The sequence below is a fragment of the Halichoerus grypus genome, chromosome 6, assembly GCF_964656455.1.
Source record: "Halichoerus grypus chromosome 6, mHalGry1.hap1.1, whole genome shotgun sequence".
Lineage (NCBI taxonomy): Eukaryota > Metazoa > Chordata > Mammalia > Carnivora > Phocidae > Halichoerus > Halichoerus grypus.
The window spans coordinates 126,688,853-126,706,505 of NC_135717.1; the positions used below are offsets into that span (position 1 = coordinate 126,688,853).

General features: G+C 33.9%; 1 protein-coding gene and 1 pseudogene across 6 annotated transcripts in view; both read left to right on the plus strand.

The window, feature by feature from the left end:
- Positions 1-17,653, plus strand: part of USP15 (ubiquitin specific peptidase 15) — a 125,134-nt gene that overhangs the window by 41,004 nt on the left and 66,477 nt on the right. For 5 of the 6 annotated variants that reach the window (XM_078076207.1, XM_078076208.1, XM_078076209.1 and 2 more), the window contains exons 5-6: positions 4,506-4,651; positions 9,687-9,748. In XM_078076207.1, the coding sequence (XP_077932333.1) occupies positions 4,506-4,651; positions 9,687-9,748 (208 nt within the window). Of the gene's footprint in view, positions 1-2,680; positions 2,753-4,505; positions 4,652-9,686; positions 9,749-17,653 lie in introns of those variants that run through there. The other variant, XM_078076203.1, reaches the window with a different exon arrangement.
- LOC118555023 (T-complex protein 1 subunit zeta pseudogene) lies at positions 11,775-13,881 on the plus strand (annotated as a pseudogene).

Genomic DNA, 17,653 nt, shown 5'->3' on the forward strand with positions numbered 1-17,653 from the left:
TCATGTTTTTACCAAATAGAATATTATGTATGAATTTGTTTTCCCCCTCTTTATTTACCTAGAACATTTATAAGTTTGCAATGCTGTTTAGTAAACTCATCTTTCTAAAATGAATGCTTAAAATATTAAGAATTCCGTGTATAAATGTCATTTTATTATATTAATAGAATTTCTAGGTTTGTGGAACATATTCAGGAACATAAAACGTTTCTACATTCTAAAAACTGAAAGTTTTCAATATGTATAGAACTGCGCTAATCATGATATTAAAGTATGCACAATAAGAATCATCTGTCCAATAAGGGTAGTCTGTTAAAATTAAATCAAAAACTAATGTCTGAAATGTTCAGCTGATTGGAATATAAATGAGAAGCTACTTCTTAAAATACTTCATACAGATAATGTTTTCTAGTTATTTTAAAAGTTAGATATTTCCTTTTCTCCTTACCTAATTTCTGTAGAAAAATTATGTATAAATATGAGACAATCAGAAATCTTATTTTAGAACATTAGTTCACTGAATAATATTTTTAACTCATGAAGATCAGCTGGTTTAATTTCTGAATTCCGTACAAGCATTACGGAGTTCTATTAAGTACTATGTAAGAATCTGTCAAAGAATCTCTGCTTCAAAAAGTTTATAATTCGCAAAGATTTTAATCAGCATAGTTTAAATTTACTAATACTTTAAAAAGCTACATACATTGTATATATGCCTTAAAATTGTAAATGAACTGAATTTTTATATAGCCTAAAGTTTCTTACTGAATTAGAGCAATGTTTGTCAAGACTATGGGTGGTCATTACGTATTTTGGGAGTAAAAGAATGGAATGAAAAATATCAGAATAGAAAATGGCAACACATATGTATACTGGGTCACAATTTCTTACTGTAGGTCTTAGTTTTTAAGAGTCTGACTATATTAGAGCAAGTTTGCTTTCTAAACAAGTTTTTGCTAAAATTAAACTGGGAATTTTAGAGACTTCATGATTATAGTTATCATAGTAGTTAGCCAATGTGGAATACTTACTATGTTTTTGGCACTTCTTAGGAAGTTTCTTATTTAAACCTCAACAATACTGTATCCTCTTTGGTTAGGGGATGAAGTCAAGGCTTAGGAAGGTTAAATAACTACTTAGGTTCACCCTTGTTCCAAGTGAAAGAGTCCATATTTGAACACACAGTCTCATCTCTTAGTTGCTGCCTTATACAATCTGTGCAAAAGTTAATTGGGCTGATTTTGTTTTTCTAAAGGAAGTGACTGTTGAAATAATAAAATATTGGGATAATAGGAGATATGGGATGTATATTTTTCCCTTGTGGTCTCATCTTAATTAAAAATGATCCAAATACGTACATAAAACATAGCTATATGTTGTATAAATAGAATTAAGAAGTAGAAGTACCTGTTTTCTGTTTTGCCAAGTTAATAAAATGTCTCATTTTCAGCTAATACTACCTACACTGACTTTATAGTTGCCATAGGCAGGATCTAAATAATTAACCTCATTCAGAGCCAAAATATCTTGCCTTTTGAGTATTTCTCTCCTTAAATTGACATATTTGGGTATAGAACATCTTCCAATAAGAAATATAAAATTCGTTTTTTTATTTTTTCGTTAAGGATACACTAAAAAAATAATTTTTGTTGTAAAACTTATTGAAAAATACTTTATGTAAAATTTATTAATAGAATTGCTTAACTTTCTTATTAAATATTCTTACTAGAAATTTTGTCACAACAATTTTATTTTTATTATATGAATAATATTTTTCTAACTCTGTAAGCTTTTCATTAACTGCCTAATGGAGTCAGATTCATATATGGAAAAATCTACACACACTCTCAATACTTGGAGATTCTCAACTCAAGTGATCTTAATCTGTATCCAACTTCAGGCATCAATTCCCTAGCTATACCCTAGCCTGTCATTATCTATAACTGCACCTGGCAGATCTCAATTTAAACATCTGCTTTCTGGCTACCATTTACTCTGCTCGCATTCTCACTTGACCCTGCTACATCAGACATCCAAACCTACCACTTCCTTGGCACTGCTTCTATGATGGTTTCTAATTACTTCCACATTGATAAATCTAATGGTAATTTCAGTCTTCCATTTTCTTAACCTGCCAGCAAAAATTAACATACTCACTTTTCCATCTAGAAATAACTTCTATTTATGTGGCTTCCATGGCACAAGTTTTCACTGCCTGCATCTTCTCAGAAAATCTGAAAACATCCTCTTCATATTCCTGATCTCAAAACATCAGGGTGTTGCCATGCGTAGTCCTTTAATTTCCTCTTTTCTTTGGTGATTTCCTTCGGTGCCCTAGCTTTTTCCTTTCTGCATATTGATATGTTTTGAATGAATTTATATCTCCTGCCCAGAATTCTCCTTTAATTCCAGTTTCAGTCATTCCATAGCTTCACTTCTGTCTGATAGGAATCTCAAGATATAACATGTATGAAACTAAAGTCTGTCCTTCCCCCTCCAGAAACCTGCTGCCTGTCATTCTTCCCCATCTGAGTGATCACCACTTGTATTCTTTCAATTGCTCAGGCTAAAAACCTTGGTATCATTCAGATTCTCTTTCACCCTGTGTGTAATCTAGCAGCATATCTTCTAAGCAGTTCTTCAAAATCTGTTCTCAGTCTAACCACTTAACATTGCTTCTCCCTTAGTTTTGATCGCTGCAGAAGCCTAGTCTACCCTTAACATCCTGCAGTTTTCCACTAGCAGCAAAAATGTGAGTTAAATCATTCCACTTCTCTGTTCAAAACTCAATTGCTTCTCTTATTACTCAGATAAAACAATACTTTCATAGCTCACAAGAGTCTATATAAAGGTCTCATTTCTACCTTGCTCATTTCACTTCAGCCACATTGGTGCACCATGCTGTTCTAAAACAGGCCAGATACATTCCCACCTCAGGGCCTTTTGCACTCCTTTCTTCTGCCTGTAATATTCTTCCCCAATATGTGAGTGGTTTACAAAACTCAATGAAGAGGAAATTCCCATGTCTGTATGTATTGTATTACATATGTAAATATCTGTGTATATTAATAGATAAGTGTCTGAAAGAAGAAATAAACAAATGTTAACAGTGGCTCTCTCTATAGACATTTTATTTATATTTTCTAAATTTTTGCAATGAGCAAGAATTATTTATGCAATCAGGAAAAAAGTACTCATTTTCATTAGAAAGACTAAAATGACCTGCCTTCCTCAGCTTCTTCCTCTAGCCTCCTTCCTACATAATGTTCTGTTTCTTGATCTGTGTGCTGGTTATGTGGGTGTGTCCACTTTGGAAATTTATCATTATATACTAATGACCTGTGCATTTACACTTCAATAAAAAGAAAAAAAAAAATCCACCAAAATAGAAAGCAGTACTGTTAGTATATTTTATGTAATTATTTAAATATTCTGGCTAATTTGCTCTTAAGTTTTCAGATCCACCTTAAGATTTCCTATTTATTTAATACCTTAATGAAAATCTCATTGACTATGACTATTAAAGAACTTCAGCTGCTAAATAGGGCATAAACAGTATTATTAGACTAAATTTAATGATGTAGGATTTCATGATGTAGGATTTCTTCAGAGAACATGTATTATTAGGTTTAGTATTTTAATGTTTCTTTCCAAAACTAACCAGGTATTCTAAAATGTAGAAGTATTTTATAATTCTTCGTATGTCATTAGGTGTTTTACTGTTTTCTTGAGTCTAAGATAGGCAGGCAAGTTATTAACCAGAATTCAGTAGATTTAATAATATTTTCTAATATCTCTTTTTCATGTTTTAAAGATTCATGTAACTTTGTGGCACTGAAACTTAATTACATCTCTACTCTCCAATATGTGGGTACTCCTGTGTCTTATTTTATAGCAAGTTAAGCTGCTCCAGTTTAAAAAAGGCTTTTTCCACTCACATAAATGATTTAGAAATAAGGAAAATACATAGTTTTACTGTGAAAACAAATTTTTACAAATACAGACATCCCTTCAAAGTAGGCACTTTCCTTTGTGTCCATATATTCTATTTAATTTTAGTTAACTATTCAAACTGTAAATAACCTAAAATTGGTTGTATTACAGTTAAAAATATTTTCTATCTATAGCATCTCTGACTCATACTTTTTCTAAATCATAAACATATCATCAGAAGATATATTGAATTTATAGTGTGTAAATAGTTAAAGGTCATCCTGTATAATATAAATTATACTGTGGTGTTATGTGATTGAACTCTTCTCCCTTGCGAGATCTTAGTTTCCCCAAGTAATTATCTGTCAGAGTTATAATTACCATTTTGTTCCTAAAAAGCACACCGGGTTGTCTTTATTGTTCTTTATATATGTCCTACATATTTGTTCATCTATTCTTGCTATTATATCAGTATTTTAAATTTAGGATTTTTATGCTAGTGAGCACTTAGCTATGTGTGGTATATTTTAAAATATTTATTATATTTATATATCTTTCCTCCTTAAATCTAGATACAATTGAAAAGGAAATAAGAAAAATCTTCAATATTCCAGATGAAAAGGAGACCAGATTGTGGAACAAATACATGAGTAATACATTTGAACCACTGAATAAACCAGACAGCACCATTCAGGATGCTGGTTTATACCAAGGACAGGTATTGTTTAGCAGTACTGTTTATTTTAAGCATACTATACATGAAGCTTTTTGGAGTCACAAACTTTATTAATATCTTGACAATCTATAATGGGTTCTACTGTCTCTGGCTTCGTCTTTCTAACTCATCTCTTCCCTATTCCTGCTGATCACTAGCAGTAAATTTTGCTTCCCTCCTTGAGCTTGAGAATAACCTACTTTTTAAAAAGAAATTATTTTCCATCAATAAAACAGCTAATATAATAATATGGGTCAGCAAACTTTCTATAAGGAATCAAATAGTAAATATTTTTGGCTCTGTAGCCTGTATGGTCTCTGTTACAACTACAACTCTTCCATTGTAGTAACACAAAAGTCATGGACTATATGTAAACAACAGACTTCATTTACAAAAGCAGTCAGTGAGCTAAGTGAACTGTAGTTTGCCAGGCCCTGGTAAGGTATCAACCTCCAATTTGGTCTTTCTTTATAATATAATCCAAAGAAATGAATGTGTTAAGAAATGAAGACATTTAGACATACTCAGCAAGTCCTACTGATTCTACCCTCTAAATATTTCTTGAATTAATCTATTCCATTCTCAGCCCTGTCTTTCAGTAGTGTCTTAACAGGTCCCTCTGCGTCTAGTCTTTTGTATGTCCATTCTCAGTCTTCCGTATTTCTGTTAGAACACTCTTTCTAAAATGTAAACCTCGATGTTTCTTTATTGTAAACCTTTCCTGGTTCCCTAACAATTGTAGAATAAAGTCCAGGCACCTTAACACAGCATGTAAGTCAAGGTTTGACCTTGTGGCTAGTCTTCCAGCATCTTTAGATTATCCTTGCCTCATGATTTATACAGTGATTCATACAATACCAAACTGAACTGCTTATAGTTCCCTAAGCATACTATGCTATTCCCAACTCCTGTGCTTTCATCTGTGTTATTCCATCTGCCTGTTGTAGCCTTCTTCCCAGTGCCTGCATCCTTCCAGCAAAAAGTCCTTTTAAACATCAAAATACTCAAATTAACCACTCCATTCTATCATGTAGTCTAATCAGATCAGATTGTTCATTCTTCATTCTTCAGATTCCAGCTCAAATGTCACCTCATCTCTTCAGCCTTTCCTGATCTGTTTTTCTCAATATGTATTTGAGGCATAAGGAGTTTTCTACTTTGGGGAAAAAATTACTCCCTTAACTTCATAATGATTTATGTATATGTCTTTTGTGTCATTCATTATGTACTTTATTTATATGTTGGGCTTCTCCACTAGACTTTGAGTTCCTTGTTTTAGGACTTCGTGTCTATTTATTTTTGTTTTTATTTTTAGTATCTAACACAGCCTGGTCCTCTGATATATGGAGATTTTTATTTTGTTCTGTTTTATTAAAAATAGTTATTGACAGGAGCACCTGGATGGCCCGGTTAGTTAAGCATCTGACTTCAGCCCAGGTCATGATCTCAGGGTCCGGTATTGAGCCCTGCATCTGGCTACCTGCTCAGTGGGGAATCTGCTTGTCCTTCTTCCTCTGCCCCTTCCCCTGTCTCTTTCTCTCTCATTCTCTCTCTCTCTTTCTCTCTCTCAAATACATAAAATCTTTTAAAAAATTATTATTGACATCAGTATTATGATACAAGTTGTGAAAAAAATCCAGAACAACTGAGGAAATTAATTTTTAGTAAATGTCTACCATATGTCATGTATCGTAATAGGCTATAAAAACAGTGATTTTCATGGGACACCTGGGTGGCTCAGTCGGTTAAGCAGCTGCCTTCGACTTAGGTCATGATCCCAGGCTCCTGGGATCAAGTTCCGCATCGGGCTTCTTGCTTGGCGGTGAGCCTGCTTCTCTCTCTGCTGCTGCTCCCCCTGCTTGTGCTCTCTCTCTCTCTGATAAATAAATAAAATCTTAAAAAAAAAAAAAACAGTGATTTTCAGACTTATTTTAGCTATTATAGTCTTACATGAAATCTTGCAAAAAGTACTGTGTATTATAATCAAAATTTGAGCTAACCTGATTAAAGCTGGAGTAAGGAACTCGGAACTCTCATGGTTAGTTAACACCCCGCTCCTTAGCCAGCCAATTCCCTCTTTCACTCCTTAGTTACCATCTGTAGGTCTTGAGATAGTTCCAGGAGTACAGTTTGGAATACATAGAATCATTTCTTTAAAACTTTTCAGTGATTGAGCCTATGTAATGGTTTTTATTCTATCCATCATGTGCATTAGAAAACTGAGGCTTAGAGAATTTAAGTAATTTGATGTTCTTGCTAGGAATGCATTTATCAGATTACAGGTGACAGTATATTATTTTAATAATAAGAAGGTTAAATATCCTTACTAACATTTGATCTTTCAAAATAAGAATGTTTCAAAGAACATGCTTTAAATTTTCCAGATTTTGCAAGTTATTTTCTGACTGATGATAAATGAACTAAACATTATCCTGAAATTTTTTTTTTTTTTTAAGATCTATTTATTTATTTTAGAGCGAGAGCAAGAGCGAGCAGGGGGAGGGGCAAAGGGAGAGAAAGAGAATTTCCAGCAGACTCCACACTGAGCGCAAAGCCCATCTCAGGGCTCAGTCTCACAACCCTGAGATCATGACTTGAGCCTCAGTCAAAAGTCAGACTCTTAACCAACTGAGCCATCCAGGTGCCCCTGTCCTGGACTTTTTAAAATTTTTACTGAAATTAAAGTAAAATGAAACATCAGAAAATAAAACAAAGATACATTATTGAAGAGTTTCCCTCCCAAAATGGTGGTCTTTATCTCTTTCTCTTCCCTTAAGTGTGTGTGTGTGCACGCACACACACATTTAATTTAATTTTGAAAACTTTCTAAGAAAATTCTCATCTTGGAAGTTTTAACCATGAGCAAAACTTCATTCAGAAAATAAAATATTGGGCGCCTGGGTGGCTCAGTTGGTTAAGCGACTGCCTTTGGCTCAGGTCATGATCTCAAGGTCCTGGGATCGAGCCCCACATCGGGCTCCCTGCTCAGAGGGGAGCCTGCTTCTCCCTCTCCCACTCCCCCTGCTTGTGTTCCCTCTCTCGCTGTCTCTCTCTCTGTCAAATAAATAAATAAAAATCTTTAAAATAAATAAATAAATTAAATAAAATAAAATATTTGAGTAAAGGAGTGAATATTAACATTTCTGATGGCCTTCAATATTAATATCTATGATTGTAAAAACATGAAATTTTGACATATATAAGGAATTAAATTGTTATGGTTCAACTTTATTTATTTATTTGATTTTTCAGTTTTAGGACCTATTAAAAAGCACACTACAATGATACTAAATGCATAACTTTGAAATTCCTTGTAACTAAAGTCTTTTCATTTTGTAACTGATTTGTCTTCCAAATGACTATGAAGTTTATATATATGCACATATATATGCATAGTATGAAGTATGTATATATACACACACACACAAATTTGTAATGCTTTAAATGTACTTCAAGGCATGTTTTCTCTCTATATATATGTAGTTCATATCTAGATATCTTAATAAGTTGCAGTAATGGAAAACTCTTCAGTTAAAAATCACTTACTAAATTCAGTTTTATAAATCTACAAAAATACATAAATATATGATTATATCAGAATGATATCAGAAAATTGAGGAGAATGATTAATTGTATGTGATAGGTAGGGATGAGTAATATGATTAGGGAGGGATTAGGATAGTAAGTACACAGTGTTCTTATTCTTTATATGCTATGTATACTTCATACATGTTCTTTGAATGTAGGAAATAGTAATTTGTTTTTCCTTTTTTATTTAAATTCAGTTAATTAACAAATAATGTATTATTTGTTTCAGGGGTACAGGTCTGTGATTCATCAGTCCTATGTAATACCCAGTGCTCATTACAACACATACCCTCCCCAATGTCCATCACCCACTTACCCCATCCCTCCACCCACCTCCCCTCCAGCAATCCTCAGTTTGTTTCCTTTGATTGAGAGTCTCTTATGGTTTGTCTCCCTCTCTGATAACTTTAATATTTTAATTAGTGTACTCTTTGAACAAGCTGGTTCCATGAATTTTTCTATTGATCAGTTTTATCATTTGTTGTATGTATTCTGAAACAGGCTTATATTTTACATGGTTAGGATCCAAATGCCAACTTATAAATGGCCTGAAACATTCAGTCCACAAAAGTATTTTACCAAGAGTATGTCGAGTAGGTTACAAAATTGAAACTTTAAGAAAAAGAGTTGAAAGTGAATATCTAGAATGTATTCAAATTTGTAATGCCTTGAATTTATTTCAAGGCATGTTCTTATGTTATACTTCTCCCATGGAAATTTGGTTATTAACTTCTTATTGACATTATCACATAATTTCTTTTGCTTATTTAGTTATTTTTGCTTAGTTTCTTTTCTTTGCACAGACTCACCCATAGCAAAAACTGGAAAAAAGGCTTTTTTAAACAAGAAGATAAGAGGAAGGATTCTGTTATATTTTAGAATAAAGCATAGCTCTGCCTTGCCCTGTACTTTACATTTATTAGAGTTGCTTTCTGCCTTAACCATGCTGCAGTAAGGAACTTGAATCTGATTCTCACAAATGTGGCTCTATCATTTATACATTAAAAGATTCTATAATTTACATAGTAATAATGTAAATAAAGGCAAATTTTAAAGCCCCAAATAAATTATGTATAATCTGTAATTTGGAATTATCTGTGCCACTGTTTTTCAGGATTTGCGTAATAATAGTTAGCCAAGATTATACATCAGTATTTTTAACAAATGTGACCATTTATTGAGCATCTGGGGTTTTTTGCATAGTACTATGTTATAGCCTGCAAATAGAAAAGAAGTAGAAAACATATTCCCTAAACTCAAGGAATTTATATTCTATTTATTTTGCCCAGCTTTGGCATCAAAATGCAAATACCTCTTCACCTAGTCTACTCTGTCCTTTAAATAATTCCAGATTTACTTTAGTTTCTTAGTGTATCCAGCTAATCTTCTAAAGCTATTTTAACTTTAACTTTTTCAGGAAAAACACTCTTCTATTGTGTCATATTTACAGGTGTTAGTGATAGAACAGAAAAATGAAGATGGAACATGGCCAAGGGGTCCTTCTGCTCCTAAGTAAGTGCTCCCACTTTTTATGGCTGATTGCATGTTTTGAAGGCTTTGATTTCAGATAACAAAATCCAGAATGATAGAAGATAGCCAATTGTATGTTGCAAGTATATATACCTGCTTTATATTTTAATACTTTATTCTCAGTATAGAAGTTATGTGAATTTGTATTTAAATTAATATGCTATAATTTAAAGCCTTCCAAATCAAATCTCTTTTAGAATAAGGTACAGTGTACATGTGTTGTAAATATTATGTTGCATTGTCTAATATGTCAAATCACTATTAACCATTTTGTTTAATATTTTTCAAGCTTTTTGTGTTTTTTTAAAGTATCTGTTAAAGAATACTCTATCAAAATGAATTTGATATGAAAACAATATTTTTATTTATTTAAATGTTTTAGAATATAAAAGCACAAGTAGAGATAGAGGAGTGTAAGAATTGCTTCTGATGGTAAACAAGGGATGAAAGAATTAGAAATCTTTTAACTTTTTTTTTTAACATGGTAAGAACCCTTAACTTGAGATCTACCCTCTTAACAAATTTTTAAGTGCACCATACAGTATTGTTAACTGTAAGCACATTGTTGTATAGTAGATCTCTAGAATCTATCCATCTTATGTAACTGAAACTTTATTCCCATTGCTCAGTAATTTCCCATTTCTCCCTTCCCCTAGCCCCTGGCAGCCATCATTGTAGTCTCTGTTTCTATGAGTATTTGACTAGTTTGGATATCTCATATAAGTGGAATCAGGTAGTTTTTGTCTTTCTATGATTGGCTTATTTTACCTAATATAATGTCCCTCAGGTTCATCCATGTTATCACATATGGCAAGATCTCCTTCCTTAAAAAAGACCTACTTCCTTAAAAAAAAAAAGTCCGGATAATATTTCGTTGCATGTATATACATTTTCTTTATCCATTCATCCATCAGTGGACATTTAGGTTGTTTCCCTATCTTGGTATCGTAAATTGTACTGCAGTGAACATGGGCATGTAGTATCTCTTTGAGATGATTCCATTTCCTTTGGATATATACCCAGAAGTGAGATTTCTGGATTGTATGGTACTTCTATTTTTAATTTTTTTAATTAAAATTTTTAATTTTTTGAGGAACCCTCATACTGTTTTCCATAGAAGCCACATCATTATACATTTCTACCAACAGTATACAAGTAAGTGTTCCAGTTTCTGCACATCCTTGAGAGCACTTGTTATCTTTTGTTCTTTTGATAATAGCCAGCCTAACAGGTATGAGGTGATATCTCATTGTGGATTGATTTGCATTTCCCCAATAATTACTGATGTTGAGCATCTGTACCTGTGGACCATTTGTATGCCACTTTTTAATCTGGTTATTTGGGGTTTTTTGCCATTGAATTGTAGGAATTTCTTATATATTTTGGATATTAAACCTTTATCAAATACATAGCTTAAAGATTTAAAAATAAGACCTGAAACTATAAAACTCCTAGAAGACATCTTAGTGAAAAAGCATCATCATGTCTGTCCAGGCAATGATTTCTTGAATATGACACCAAAACCCAAGCAACAAAAGCAGTAATAATAGACAAATGGGACTACATCAAACTAAAAAGTTTATGCACAGTAAGAGAAACAATAAACAGAGTGAAAACACAACATACAGAATGGGAGAAAATATTTTTAATGGTTTTAGAATGATCAGATCTACACTCCATTATCAAAAACACTTAGTGCTAGTTGTATTTCAATTTCAAACTTTTCAAACCTTTGAAAAGTAATATGGTGCATATGCCACCTATTATTTTAATATATCTATAGGTTCCAGGGGGACTCTCTTAATCAAACACATTAATATTCTGCAAATACTCACACTAAGTAGTTTAAAGGACTATAAATAGTTTCGTATCAGTTTAGGCTAGATTGCCCTCAAGTGAATTATAAAATAATTTTTAAATTTTCAGAGCTTTTGGAATTTCAGATTTTCTGATAAGGGATTGTAAACCTATATTTTGAAATCCTTAAAATAATGATTCTTGAATAAATTAAAAATAATTTTTTATTAATTGCTAACCTAGCAAATAAAAGAAAACTGATCTTTAAAACTGAAATGCATGGCCACGCTGAGCCAGCTTTGGGCACTCTGCACACCAGGTGTCCTCTTCTTCCCGTTCTGGTTAGCTGTGGAGGCCCTGAAGACCCTGAACCCCAAGGCCAGGGTGGCCCAAGCCCAGGCGGAACTGGAGGTTAACATCAGTGTGGCCCAGGGGCTGCAGGACATGCTGAGGACCAACTTGGGGCCTAAGGGCACCATGAAGATGCTTGTTTCTGGTGCTGGAGACATCAAGCTTACTGAAGATGGCAATATGCTGCTTCATGAAATGCAAATTCAACACCCAACAGCCTCCTTAATAGCCAAAGTGGAAACAACCTAGGATGACATAACTGGTGATGGTACCACTTCCAATGTCTTAATCATTGGAGAGCTACTGAAACAGGTGGATCTCTACATTTCTGAAAGTCTTCATCCCAGAATAATAACAGAAGGACTTGAAGCTGCAAAGGAAAAGGCACTTCAGTTTTTGGAACAAGTGAAAGTAAGCAAAGAAATGGACTGGGAAACACTTACAAATGTGGCCAGAACATCTCTACCTCCTAAAGTACATGCTGAACTTCCTGATACCTTAATAGAAGCTGTAGTGGACTTCATTTTCATCATTAAAAAACAAGGTGAACCTATTGACCTTTTAATGTTTGAGATCATGGAAATGAAACAGAAACTGAAACTGATACAAGCTTAATCAGAGGTCTTGTTTAGACCATGGGGCACACATCCTGATAGGGAAAAAAAAAAAGAAGAAGAAGAAGATGCATACATCCTCACGTGCACTGTGTCATTAGAATATGAAAAAACAGAAGTGAATTCTTTTTTTATAAGAGTTCAGAAGAAGAGGAACTTGTAAAAGCTGAAAGAAAATTCCTTGAAGATAGAGTTAAAAAATAATAGAACTGAAAAAGAAAGTCTGTGTGATTCAGATAAAAGATTCATTCAAAAGGGAATTGACCCCTTTTCTTTAGATGCTCTTGCATAGAGTTAAAAGGAGAAATATGGAAAGGCTGACTCTTACTCTTGCTTGTGGTGGAGTAGCTCTAAATTCTTTTGATGACCTAAATCCTGATTGTTTTGGACATGCAGGACTTGTCTGTGAGTATACATTGGGAGAAGAGAAATTCACCTTTATTGAAAAATAACAATAACAATAATAAATAATAAAATAAAATAAAAAAACAAAAAATAAAAATAACAATCCTCACTCCATCATGTTATTGGTCAAAGGACCAAATAAGCACACACTCACTCAAATCAAAGATGCAATAAGGGATGGTTTGAGGGCTGTTAAAAATGCTATTGATGATGGCTTTGTAGTTCTAGGTACTGGGGCAGTGGAGGTGGCAATAACAAAAGCCTTGATTAAATATAAGCCCGTTGTAAAGGGCAGGGCCCAGCTTGGAGTCCAAGCATTTGCTGATGCATTGCTCATTATTCCCAAGGTTCTTGCTCAGAACTCTGGTTTTGACCTTCAGGAAACACAAGTTCAAGCAGAACATTCAGAATCAGGTCAGTTTGTGGGTGTGGACTTGAATACAGGTGAGCCAGTGGTAGCAGCCGATGTAGACATATGGGATAACTATTGTGTAAAGAATAGCTTTACACAGTCCTGCATTGTGATTGCCACCAACATTCTCCTGGTTGATGAGATCATGAGAGCCAGAATGTCTTCTTGAAAAGGCTGAATTGAAGCTTCTCTTGTGTCATCTGAATCATGAAGACTCTACAGAGTGGTCCTAAGAAGAGCTCTGGAATTTTTGTCCAAGCTTCAAATGATTTTCAAAAGCATTTTCTTTTCCCATATGAAAAAAAGAGAACACTGACGCTAAAATTCTGAAGTTCTGAAATTATAATTACAGTATTTTTTTAAATTGCACTTCAGTGTACACACATTAAGTAGGCCGTTTTTACCCAATGAACAGGATGTTTTGCTTTAGCGTCAGTGTTATAAAAGTACCAAGTTAGATAAGTATATGTTATCTACCTTGTTATTAAATGTTACTTGGAAAAAAACAACAAAAAAATAAAATTCACCTTTAATGAGTGGTTCTCTATCCTTTTTATCTTAGGTGAAGTTTTTTCATTTAAATTTTTTATGAGTCTGTACTAAGTATATTAATTACATTTTATATTACTCCACTTAGGATTTAAGGGTAGAACTTAGTTTAAGAAGATATTGAAAGCACATGGTAGAATCATATAAATTTCTTGATTGATGAAGTTTTAGAAGTTAGAAATGTTTTCTTTGTGAATATTTACTTTTAGTCTTTAGATTAGAACGACTCTTGTTTTTTTTTTCTAGCTCATCTTTAGATTGTTAAGTACTTGTTATAGTTATATAGTACTTTGAAATTTCAAAGTTGCTTGTGCCTTGATAAGTACCTTGAGTTCTAAGGATTTAGAGATCTTTTCTACCTAAGATTATTGATTTTTCACTTGGAGGATAAATCATTATTTTCTTTTATCACCATATCACAATAAATGTTGGTGAATGAAAGCACTGCTAGAAATGTGCTGAAGTAAAGAGTTCCATTCTTCACTGAATCACCCAGAGTAATAGGAAACCCAAATTTCAAAGCATGAAAAGTTAAGTATCTACTTACTATAAAATGTGCCTAATACCATGTAATAGAATGTCATAAATTGCCCAGTGATAGTTTATTAGAATACAAAAAAAAAATTTTTTTTTTTTTTTTTTTTGAAATTAGCATCAGTGTATGAAAAGACTCTCTGGAAACTAAGAATAAAAGGAAATTCTCCTAACTCAATAAAGTCCATATACCCAAAGTCTGTAGCAAACATTATATTGAGAAATTTTGAACACAAACCAAATAGGATTGGAAGTTAAAAAAAGAAAAAAATTCACTACTTGCATATGATACAGTCATCTACGTGAAACCCAAACCCATCAGCAGACTACTAAACCTGAGAAAATTCAGCAAGATTCTCTAAGACTAAATTTGTTAAATTAGGGGCGCCTGGATGGCTCAGTCGGTTAAGCATCTGCCTTTGGCTCAGGTCATGATCCCAGGGTCCTGGGATCAAGCCCTATGTCTAGCTCCCTGCTCAGTGGGGAGTCTGCTTCTCCATCTGCCCCTTCCCCCACTCATGCATGCTCTCTCTCTCAAATACAATCTTTTAAGAAATTATAAAAATTAATGTTTTTTTAATCTCATTTTTTTAAATTATGTTAATCACCATACATTACATCATTAGTTTTTGATGTAGTGTTCCATGATTCATTGTTTGCGTATAACACCCAGTGCTCCATTCAGTACGTGCCCTCTTTAATACCCATCAACAGGCTAACCCATCCTCCCCACCCCCCTCCCCTCTAGAACCTTCAGTGTGTTTCTCAGAATCCATAGTCTCTCATGGTTCGTCTCCCGCTCCAATTTCCCCCCTTCATTTTTCCCTTCCTGATATCTTCTCTTTTTTTAATATATATTATAAAAAATTAATATGTTTTTATACCCAGAGGTCAGCAGCCTTTTTTATAAAGAACCAGATAATATTTTCAGCTTGTGGGCCATATGGTACCTGACTCAACTAAACTCTACCAATATAGCTGCTTTCAAACTATGACATTATGTCACCAAATGGGTGTGACTATGTTCCAGTAAAACTTTATTTACAAAAAAATATGGCAAACTGGAATTAGCTTGTGAGCCATAGATTTCTGACCCCTGCTATATACCATTAGTAACCCACTTAGAAAATAGCAGCGCTGTGAATTGTGTAAGACTGTTGAATCACAGACCTGTACCTCTAAAACAAATAATACATTATATGTTAAAAAAAAAAAGAAGAAGAAGAAGATAAGATAGCAGGAAGGGAAGAATGAAGGGGGGGAAATCGGAGGGGTGGATGAACCATGAGAGCCTATGGACTCTGAGAAACAAACTGAGGGTTCTAGAGGGGAGGGGGGTGGGGGGATGGGTTAGCCTGGTGATGGGTATTAAAGAGGGCACGTACTGCATGGAGCACTGGGTGTTATACGCAAACAGTGAATCATGGAACACTACATCAAAACCTAACAATGTAATGTATGGTGATTAACATAACATAATAAAAAAAATAGTATAACAAAGATTAACCTGATTAGGAATGCATAAAACCTTCATGGGAAATAACTAACTTTACTAAAAGACAAAAGATTATCATGTACAATATGCCTTAACCTAGTGATGCCTGTTTCTCTAAATCTATCATGTCACTGTCTCCTATTAAAAATTCTATCCTGACTTTTTTTGTGTGTGTGTGAGAAACTTCACAAACTCATTCTAAAATTTACATTTACCAATAAAGGTCCAAGATTAAGTCACTTTCAATAAAGAAGAGGAAGGAAGTACTGGACCTGTTAGACAGTGAGGATTACTACGAAGTTATAATAATGAAAACAGTATGATGCTAGCAAAAGAAAGACCAAATACACTGGAATAAATTAATGAGCTCAAAAAAAAAAAAAAAAACACCTCATGTATATATGAGAACTTGATTAAGTGGCACCCCTAGGGAGTAAGAAACAGATTGCTTAAAGCAGATAGGTGCTTAGATTTTATTAGGAGAGCTAGCTATTTGTAGAAAAAAACAGGATCACTACCTTACACATGATAAACTCAAAAAATATAAAATTTGGGGGCGCCTGGGTGGCTCATTCTGTTGAGCATCCACATCTAGGTTTCAGCTCAGGTCATGATCTTAGAGGATGAGCCCTGCATTGGGCTGCTTACTCAGCAGGGCGTCCGCTTGAGGATTCTCTCCCCCTGCTCCTCTCCCACTTGTGTGTGCCCACCTGCACTCTAAAATAAATAGATAAATCTTTAAAAAAAAAAAAAAAAGAAACGTAAAACGTCAAAGCTCATAAGAAATTTCAGAGCATATCTGTATTTTAGGAACAGAGAACATAATGTGAAAATTAGTGGGTTTGATAACATCAAAATTAAGTATTTCTGTTATAGGAACCATACATTGAAGTGAAAGGTCAAATGTCAGTTTTTTAATATCTAAAACCTACATGAGAATAATACCTATAATGTAGAAAGAACTGCTATACAGTAACAGAAACCAAGCAGAAATCTTCTAAAAAATAAATGAAAGAGGGGCACTTGGGTGACTCAGTCCGTTAAGAGTCTGACTCTTGGTCTTGGCTCAGGTCATGATCTCAGGGTGGTGAGATTGAGCCCAGAATGGGGCTCCATGCTGGGTGTGGAGCCTGCTTAAGATTCTCACTGTCCCTCTCTCTCTGCCCCTCCCCCCCAGAAAAAAAGGAAAGAGAGAAAAATGAATGGTGGTATGCTGTAGAGTACCAATGCAGCAAGTAGAAGTAACAATGGTGAGATCTTTAAAACTGGATACGGTTAAAATATACAGTTGAGAGAAAAGAAAAAACAAAGTGAGATTTTTAATTCAGTACTATTTATGTAAATTTAAAACAACACATTACATGAAAATGTATTTAAGAATGTAACGAAAGGACTTAGAGTAGAGGAAAATAGTACAGATTAGAAAAATAAGTTTAAAGAATTATCACTTCTTTTATTTATATGTCTATAAGTAAAGTAAGCATGCACATTATTTTTTCTGGATGAATGCCAGCTTTAAAAAGTGGAATTCTATGTATTTATTGAAGTCACATTATAAGCACTTGTAACTTAGACAAATTTAACTCCAGCAGAGGGCTTGTAATCTTAGGCCCTCAAGAAAGAAATTTCAAGATATTAATATATAGAACATTCTGGGGGCGCCTAGGTGGCTCAGTCATTAAGCGTCTGCCTTCGGCTCAGGTCATGATCCCAGGGTCCTGGGATCGAGC